At 44.9% G+C, this 9,307-nt stretch overlaps 1 protein-coding gene across 1 annotated transcript; it reads right to left on the reverse strand.

The window, feature by feature from the left end:
- Positions 1 to 453: 453 nt before the first annotated feature.
- Positions 454 to 6,624, reverse strand: LOC124652566 (protein NRT1/ PTR FAMILY 8.3-like). Its single transcript, XM_047191607.1, has 4 exons — positions 6,529 to 6,624; positions 5,503 to 5,667; positions 5,225 to 5,435; positions 454 to 2,105 (listed from the first exon to the last, which is right to left on the reverse strand). The coding sequence occupies exons 1-4, from the start codon at positions 6,622 to 6,624 to the stop codon at positions 547 to 549; spliced, it is 2,031 nt and encodes a 676-aa protein (XP_047047563.1). The 3' UTR covers positions 454 to 546.
- Between the last annotated feature and the right edge of the window lie 2,683 nt (positions 6,625 to 9,307).

Here is a 9,307-nt window from a genome sequence, read left to right on the forward strand (position 1 = left end):
AAACTGAGACCGAGGGAGTAGTATTATCTTACCCTCAGTATTATAGGTCTCATTTCTACCAGATTTTGAACAAGTTTACGAAAAGCTTGGTGCGTACAAAATACATATTCAGATTATGTAATCTATATTCAGGTATGAAAGGCCAAATACAGAGTAGAGCGCCTGTAGTTTTTCTCTTTCAGTTTATGTAGCTTGGCATGTGTGTTCCCTGGTGTAGGTGGTTCTCGAAACTAGTAGTGTTCTGAAACTTTTAGTGTTTGTCCGGAATGCACAAACCCTGATGCTAAACTATTTTGTACTTTCCCTTTTCATTTATTGGGAGCTGAGGCACTTTTCCTCGGATAAAAAGCAGAGTCAACGGATGATAACAAGATCACCACAGTACTATCTTGATATGTATAGTCGACTTTTTTTTTTAAAAAAAAAAGAGCAGTCCTGTATACAAACTAGTCATGTACAAGCTTGGTCGATTAAAATACACGCCGTTGTGCGGTGTAATCTCATATTAAGTATGAAAGGCCAAAAATCGAGAATCACCAAACAATATCACGAGAGGACCATCTTGAGCTTGTAGTTCTTGGCAAATGCGCTGTACACGAGGAAGTTGAGTATGGAAATGGCGGCCATTATCCAGAAAAAGTAGTCGAGGTGCCCCTCGTTGAGGTCGTCGGCGATCCAGCCGGGGCTGTCGGCGGTGGCTGTGAAGAGAGCAATGACCGCGTATATGAGCGAGCTCAGGTAGCTTCCGAGCGCGATGGTGAGGAGCGCGAGCGACGTGCACATGCTCTTCATGGTGTCGGGCGCCTCGCCGTAGAAGAACTCGAGCTGGGCAATGTAGCAGAACACCTCCCCGCCGGCGAGGAAGAAGTACTGCGGTAGCTGCCACGCGATGCCGATGAGCTCTCCTCGCGCGACGCTGGCGAGTCGGCTCTTCTCGACGACCGCGGCGAGCGCCATGGAGAGCGCCATGAGGACGCGGCCGGCCCCCATCCGCTGCAGCTGCGACGGCTCCCCGTTGCCGCCCGAGTAGAAGGCGCCGAGCGCGGGCACGATCACCTTGCCGTAGAGGACCACCCAGGCGAGGACGCAGAGCACCTCGAAGGAGCTCAGCGACGCGGCCGGTATGGACAGGGAGAAGATGTTCATGTCCATGGCGCTGCCCTGCTGGATGAAGGTGGTGTTCATCTGGGAGTATGCCGCCGAGAAGATGATGCTGGTGGTCCACACCGGCAGGAGCCGCAGGAGAATCTTGAGCTCCTCCACCTGCGTGACGGTGCAGAGCTTCCACGACGTTCCCTCGACCAGGGCGACGTCGAGGTCCGAGAAGATGGCCGCCTTGTCGAGAAACCTAAACTCGCCGGTGTGCGCGATCCTGGGCGGCAGCTGGTAACAATTATCATCCTTGTTGTCGTCGCTGGCCTCGTAGAGAAGGGCGGCGTCGGAGGGGAGCTTGAGGCTGGCCTTCCTGCAGGCGGCGACGAGCACCTGGCAGAGGCTCTTGAGCGGCGTGCCGGTGGGCATGCTGCGCTTGTACATGGGCGTGGCGAGTAGGAAGGCGGCGCAGGCGAGCGCGATGCACGCTGTGGAGATGGCGAAGCCGAGGCCCCAGCTGACGTTGAGCTGGATCCAGACGATGAAAAGGCCGGACACGATGGGGCCGAAGTCGACGCAGAGGTAGAACCAGCTGAAGAAGGAGGCCTTGTCCTCCCGGTCCTCGGCGATGGTGTCGTCGAACTGCTCGGCGCCGAACGGTAGGAGAGAGGACCGCACGCCGCCGCTCCCGATGGCCACCAGGTAGAGCCCCACGAACGCGAGCGTCTTGGTGCTGACGAACGCGGACGAGACCTCGGGCGGCAGGAAGGCGGAGAAGGTGACGAGCAGCATGCCGAGGAGGTAGACGGCGAGGGAGACGAGGATGGTGTTGTAGTTGCCCCAGTAGGTGTCGGCGACGATGGCCCCGAAGATGGGCGTGAGGTAGCTGGTCCCGAACCAGGTGGCGACGTTGGACGCGCTGCCGAGGTTGCTGCCGTGGAGGACGGTATCCAGGTACACCACCAGGTTCGTGGAGATGCCATTGAACGCCGTGCTCTCCAGGCACTCGAACCCTGTAACATCATCCAGTCTTAATTGGTTCGCGGATATTAGTGTAGCCAAGCTTAGGCGTGATGAAGAAACCAAGTAGGCTCAACGCACCAAAGTTAAGCATCTTCAAGTGGGTGGGAATAATACGAAATAGTTTCACCTAATTGCTAATGGTAAGCACAAAAGGAAAATGATCTTTCAACTTGGACATGGTGAAGGGACAATTGTAGGTCAAGACAATAAAATTCTTCTTGGTGCACCGGTACCAAATTGTTTTAGTATGAGAGAATAAGTTACTGATGATATTACTCAATTCAATGAGGAGGAGAGAGCTATCCTCACATCACCTTTTACTGAAGAGGAGGTGTGTGAAGCAATATCTCAAATGGAACATAATAAAGGTCCAGGATTGAATGGGTTCATTGCTGGGTTTTATCAAAAATTCTGGTATGTCATTAGAACTGATATGATGGCTCTATTCGTGTAGTTGCAGAATGGTGAGTTGCCATTATATAAGTTGAAATTTTACCAAAGAAGGAGGACGCGAGTAGAATTGAGCAATTACAGGCCCATATGTCTATTCCATGTTAGTTTCAAAGTTTTAACTAAAGTTGGAACTAATAGGGCAACTGAGATTGCACATAAGGTTGTTCGTCCTACACAAACGGATTTCATATCGGGGAGAAATTAATATTCTAGAAGGGGTAGTTATTCTCCACGAGATTATTCATGAACTTCATAGGAAGAAACTGGATCGTGTGCTATTTAAAATAGATTTGAAAATGCATATGATAAAGTTAAGTGGTCCTTCATGCAACAAGCTTTGCGCCTGAAAGGTTTCCCACCAGAATGGTGCGATTGGGTAGTTAGATTTGTGGAAGGTGAGAGTGTAGGTATTAGAGTTAATTATAATATTGGATATTATTTTTGAACTTTGAAGGGTCTAAGACAAGGAGATCCGCTATCTCCAATTTTATTCAATATTTTCGCTGATATGTTGGCCATTATTATTGCAAGGGCAAAGGATAATGGTCAGATTGGTGGAATCTCTATTTTGCAGTATACGGATGATACCATTTTATTCATGGAGCATGATTTAGCTAAGGCTATTAATATGAAATTAATTCTAAGTACTTTTGAGCAACTATCTGGTTTGAAGATTAATTTTCACAAAAGAAAGGTTTTTTTTGTAAGGCTAAAGAGGTTGAGCATGACAACAGAATTTTTTTTTAATGTGAAGTAGGAGCTATTCCAGTTAAATATTTAGGAATACCTATACATTATAGGAAACTTCTTAATAAAGAATGGAAACCTATGGAGGATCATTGTGAACGAAAACTTGCATCTTAGCTAGGCAAATAGCTTTCGTATGGAGACATGCTTGTCTTAATTAATTTTGTTCTTACTAGTCTGCCAATGTTCCTCTAATTTTTTTTTTTGAGATACCCAAAGGTGTGCGGAAAAGATTAGACTTTTACATATTGCGGTTTTTTTAGCAAAGTGATGAACTAAAAAAAATAGATCAACAAAGTGGAACATCATTTGTAGAATGATGAATCAAGGGGGTCTAGCATCAAGGTATTGGATATCAAGAATAGATGTGCACTTCGTAAGTGGCTATTTAACATTCTTAATGGTCAAGGTGTGTGGTAAGAGTTGTTACATAATAAGTATCTCAGCGATTAAACTGTCTCGCAAAGTTCGAGCTAACCCAACGAACTCTCCTATTTGGAAGGGCCTAATGGGAGTTCAAAATGACTTCTTTAAACATGGTTCCTTTATCGTATGGGATGGCATGAAAACCCATTTTTGGGAAGATATTTGGTTTGGTGACTCTTCATTAGCATCCTAACATTCAACTTCAACAACGTTTTAGTAGGAGACGCTCTAGCTAATAGACCTTTGAATATAGGATTCAATCGTCGCCTTACAAAGAATAAATGGGCTACCTGGACCGGCTTGGTTAGGAGGTTAATGAGAATAACTATCTCTCATGAACCGGATAATTTCAAGTGGCTCTTGACATCGAATGGGGTTTTCACGGTTAAGTCCATATATGTTGATTGTATGAATGGACATACGGTCTTCCTTAAAAAAATACTTATGGAAAATTAAGGTACCACTGAAAATTAAGATCTTCATGTGGTTCATACATAGAAAAGTGCTTCTTACTAAATATAACCTTGCAAAAATATGATGAACCGGGTGTACTAAATGTGCATAGATCACCTATTATCTTGAACCGGGTGTACTTCACATATAGCATCACACCTCCGGCTAATATGACAAATATGTTTGGCAATTGGCTGAATGGGATTGATTAGAAAACAAAAGCTCGGATTCATGTGGGAGATTGTGCTTCAGTTTGGGCAATGTGGAATTATCAAAACGATGTTGTTTTTAACACACTAGCAAACCTGATTTTTTTTGCAGGTTATCCACAGAGCGGTTTCTACTATCAATATGTGGTCTTATCTCCTTCATGTGGACCAACAAGTACTCATGGATATTGGCTACAATCGTCTGATATGGCAGTTGTTCAGGCTATCTTTACCTAGGGTGGATGTCAACATACTAAGAGAATCACATATGCTTAAAAGTTGGTGTTGCTCTCTTTTTAGATGGCTTATTTTTGCTATATGTGATCCTTGAGATGTCAAATTGATGACTTTGTATCTGCAATAATATTAAAGCCGTGCACATCATTTTGATGCAGTTGGGGAGGATGCTCGCATTTCGAAAAAAAACCCGAAAAATGTACTATATCTGTCCATAAAAAGATGTTGCAAATTTATCTAAATTTAGATGTATCTAGATACTCTTTAGAGTATAAATACATGCGAATTTAGACAAAACTCCGAAATCCTTTTATGGATGGAGGAACTACTTCCACTTTCCTTACAGTCAAAGTATTTCAAATTTGACCAAATATATGCAAAAGTATAACAATATTTTTTTTAGATCAAATAGCTATATGATGAAAATATAATTCATCACGAATCTAATTGTACTAATTTGGTGGTATAAATGTTGATATCTTTTATTTAAGAACATGGATCAAAGGAAATTGGAATCACAAAACGGAGGGATTAGTATATATTGTAGTGTGATTCAAGTTTGTGGAGATATGGATGGAACTCACCTAGTACTACAAACGGCGCCTTGCTGCTACTGGTTACTTTCTTGTCAGTGAGAAGAGGCGGTGCTTGCAGGCTCTCCTCTGCAATCCTCTGCGATATCAAGCTCTCCTCATCAATCCTTGGCGACCGAATCCCCGGGTTTGTGGAAGCAACCCTTGGGCTTGAGGAAGCAAGCAGACTATTTGTTCTTTTGAACGAACGGTAGGTGAGAGCCTGATACATAATTAGAATGAGAAAGTCGATCGAAACAGCATTGCAGGATATGCCTCTGGATACTTACAAACGGTGCCTTGCGGCTGGTTATTGTCCTGTCATCGAGAAGTGGCGCTTGCGGGCTCTCCTCTGCAATCCGTGGCGAGGGAAGCCCTAGCTGTCTCGCCTCATCGATCCTTGGAGAAGCACTCCTTGGGGAAGCAAGTAGAATCCTTGGGGAACGGTAGGTGAGCTGCTCTTGATCCAAAACTAGAATAATGAGAAAGGAGATCGAAAGAACATTGCAAAATACTATGATTCTGGATACATAAGCATTTCACAGTTTGTTTTTCCTATAATACCACATTGCACGGTTTGTAAATTAGCTGGCAGAATTGAATCTGTGATTAAAAAAAAAAATTGTATGTCGACCATGTGCTGCAAAGAACGTCGCTAATTAACACATAGTAGTCTCATGAAAGTAGAGCCAAATTATGCGCGCACCCTGTTAGCCGCCATAATTTAGTAGAGAGACAAGTTGTAAAGCTTGCGTATACAATTATAATTTTTTTGGAAAATACAGCGCAAAACAGATCTGGTCCTACCGACGTTGCTGGTGGCGTTTGTTAACTCGAAACCGAACACTGATGTCTGGATGCATTATCGTTTTGAAGAACAGACTTCTGAATGCGTCAATCGACGATTCTAACTGATTTTCTTTAAAAGAGTAATATGCATATAGTCAGTCTTGTACGGTCGTAAATTCGCAAAAAAAAAAAGTCTTGTACCGTCGTATCGTGATTAGCTTAGACTTAGTCCATGGTTGTTGGGAGCCCGCAACTGGCCGCTTCAAGCTTCCTCGTCTCCCGCTACTGATTCCGCGCGTGTTAGTGGTAGAAATGCATACTAAATTCTGAAGCGGCAAATAGTAGTCTCCATTGAACTAGTCATCTCATATTTACCCCCATCTCACGATTGCTAATAAGTTGACGATCGATCCATGTTTGAAATAAACTGATGAAACGCCGGAAAAACGGCCATGATCGATGATTCTACTTGGAATTCAGATGCAGAGAGTAGGGTGGGATCGACATGGATGAGAACCGTCGTGTACCTGGCGTACGAGGGGCGGGCGCCCTCCTCCCTCCGTGTCGTCTCCGGCGTCCAGGAGGATATACGGCCTTGGCGATGATGTTCGAAGGCTACTCATAATTCCTCTCTCTGATGGCTTCTCTTCCGCTCTCTCCCTGTCTTCGGCTCTGCGTTTACAGTCTTGCCGCTATGCGAGCACCGAGCTGATTATATAGCAGCAGGCGTCGTCGCTGACAGAGAACTGGCTAGCTTTCCATGCTGGGACGCGGGGTAGGTGTGTCGCCGCAGGAAAACAATAGCACCAGTGGGCTAGTGGCAAGTGTGTTAATTATCCAAGAACGCTTCAAACAGAAAAATATATACTTCTACTTAATCAATAGGAGGTAGGTAGAGCTAGCAGATCCTTTGAAAATGCAGATCTAAATGATTTTAGGGAAGTCCCTAAAGTTTTATAAGTGTTCAGAGCGTACTGTTTCGGTGGATTCCTTACAACCACGGCCGACATATATCATTTTCTTCGTATCACAACACGATTCAGGAATTGGCTGAATGAAATCAATAACAAAACTAAGCCTAGAGTCCACGTAGTAGTGTCAACTTTATAATGGTCCATATCCAAGCTGGAATCAAGCATTAGCTCAAGCATGAAATTTTCTCGTCGAGAAGCTTCGGCAGCTGCAGCAACTGCGTCCTCTTTTACAGCTATAGCATCCTGGGCTTGCTGAAGCGCAATTTTTTCCCTCTCCAACGATTTTCGCGATTGCTCCATAATTACAAGTGCTTGCTTCTTCATAGATTGCAGCTGCTGGCGAAGATCTTTCAAATCTTGAGCGGATTCTTTACCCGCGGAATCTCCAGTAAAGTCATCATCAACAGGTGTTTTCTTCGAGTGAGAGGAAGTAGAAAAAATATTGGAGGGACGAGGAGTTGAAGTGTAGTTATCAAATATCAATTGAAAATAAAAGGTTCGACATCAATCATCAAGCAAAATAGAATTCCATTGATTTTCAGAATATTTACAAGGCATTACAATGGAGGACACCCTAACAAGCCAGTTGGATAAGTGTCGCCAAAAGCTACTTTGGCGGCAGCATCAAAAGGAAGAAAGAAAAAGAAAAAAGTAAGAAAGACAGGGTGGTCTACTTGACCTCCGGCTTGGATAAGCTGGGAGCAGGAGTTGGCTTGCATCCGAGGTAGGCAAGGATTTTCTTCGTATTAGGCCTGGCAGCCTTGATCAAGGATTGCCACCTCTTTGTTTCCATTGTCATTGTGTCGCCAACTTTCGTCCAGTCGACATCTTGTTGGCTGTCAGCGACCAAGGCGATAGTGCCCTCGACGCCAACTTTCAAACCTTCTTGGCGAAGTTTGAGCCCAAGATCTTCTTGGGAGTTGAAGTGCTTGGCAAGTTTTGTGAAAATCTTGGGCTCTTGTGTCTTCGGGAAGAAATAAGGAAAAAGACGCGACAGACCTGCTCTGGCTTCAGCAAGGCCTTCGCGTGCTTCCTCTCCATGAAACTCAAGAAGGGAAAGCTCGTCAAGCAGCTGATCGCCTTCAGGACACTCCAAGTCAAAATCCTGATGTGTTTTCCCTACAAAGAAGCAAAAGGAAGATCGTCAAATATTGCGCAAGGATAAATTAGACAACCTGAAGAAGTAGCAAAGGGTTAAGGGCTTACTGACAAAACGTCGACTTTGCGATTGCAAGCGACTGAGGATTTCAGCTTCACGAACAGTTTGCTCGGATATGTTGTCGCTTAAGGCAGTTTCCGCGTCATGAAGTCTCTTTCGAAGATCTTCGACGGTGGCGGCCTCTGCCTTAGCCTTCTTGGCATCTGCTTCAGCCTTTTTACGAGCTTTTTCACTTTGCTCCAGTTTACGAGCAAGTGTGTCAGCACGCTTGTTGGCTTCCACAAGATTTTCTGACAAAATAGTCGACAGCAATCAGAATCATGACAAGAAAAGGAGGAAGATGTCATTTGCCAAAAGAAGTAGCAGAGTATTACCTTCGGCCTTTTTAGCATAGTCGCGGTACCCGACAAATTGGGTACCAAGACGGATGAAGTCCTTCATCAAAGGCTGACAAAGGAAAAAGAGAAGTAAGTGTCAAATAGGGTAAAAAAGATCGATAGCAAAAAGTAAAAAAAAAAGAGAGGAGATTTCATAGGCACTGAAAAGTCTCTTGCACAAAAGAGGAGAAGTGAGCAACTTACGTCATCCATAGGAGGAGTTGTGGAGCCACCAAGTTGAAGAACAGATTCTGTGGCTGGCTCGACCCTGGCCCTCTTTGGCGAAGGGACATGGGGGCTTGCAGGTGGAGTTGGACGCTCGACGTTCTGTTGAGGAGGCGAGGTTTCCTCCACATCAGGTTGAGCATCCGAAACAACTAAAGTACGCGACGTACTCGTTCGAGCAGCCACGTCAATAGGTGGATTTTCTTCCTCGTCACCACTGCAATAAAACGTCGACAATATAAGAAACAACGACGACAAGTATTTCGCAAGATAAACAACAAAGAGTGATAAGGACTTACGAGCTGACAAGGGAATCTAAGTAAGGGTCGAAAGTTGTCTTCCCTTCGGAAGGACCAACTTCTTCGGCTTTGGAGGAGCCGGAATCGGCGACTTCATCCCTTTTCCGCTTATTCCTTGGAGAAACAGCGGAAGGAAGGGAGTGTGTCGAGGCAGTGGCCTCAGACTCGGCTTCTTTTTCAAAGGAAGCCGCGGATTTTTGAGAACCCGCGACTTCACTCTCAGGGCGAGAAGTGCCCTGATTGTCGTCGGTGACAACGGCCCGTTCTTCGAT

Source organism: Lolium rigidum, chromosome 1, assembly GCF_022539505.1.
Source record: "Lolium rigidum isolate FL_2022 chromosome 1, APGP_CSIRO_Lrig_0.1, whole genome shotgun sequence".
In the NCBI taxonomy this organism is placed as follows: Eukaryota; Viridiplantae; Streptophyta; class Magnoliopsida; order Poales; family Poaceae; genus Lolium; species Lolium rigidum.

What these genes read in the sequence shown, in the direction of transcription:
- LOC124652566 (XM_047191607.1), bottom strand. Translation starts at nt 6,624, where the DNA reads ATGAGTAGCCTTCGAACATCATCGCCAAGGCCGTATATCCTCCTGGAC. An exon ending in GCCCGCCCCTCGTACGCCAG is followed by an intron (nt 5,668 to 6,528) that starts GTACACGACGGT and finishes GATCAAGAGCAG; the next exon opens with CTCACCTACCGTTCCCCAAG. An exon ending in GGCGCCGTTTGTAGTACTAG is followed by an intron (nt 2,106 to 5,224) that starts GTGAGTTCCATC and finishes ATGATGTTACAG; the next exon opens with GGTTCGAGTGCCTGGAGAGC.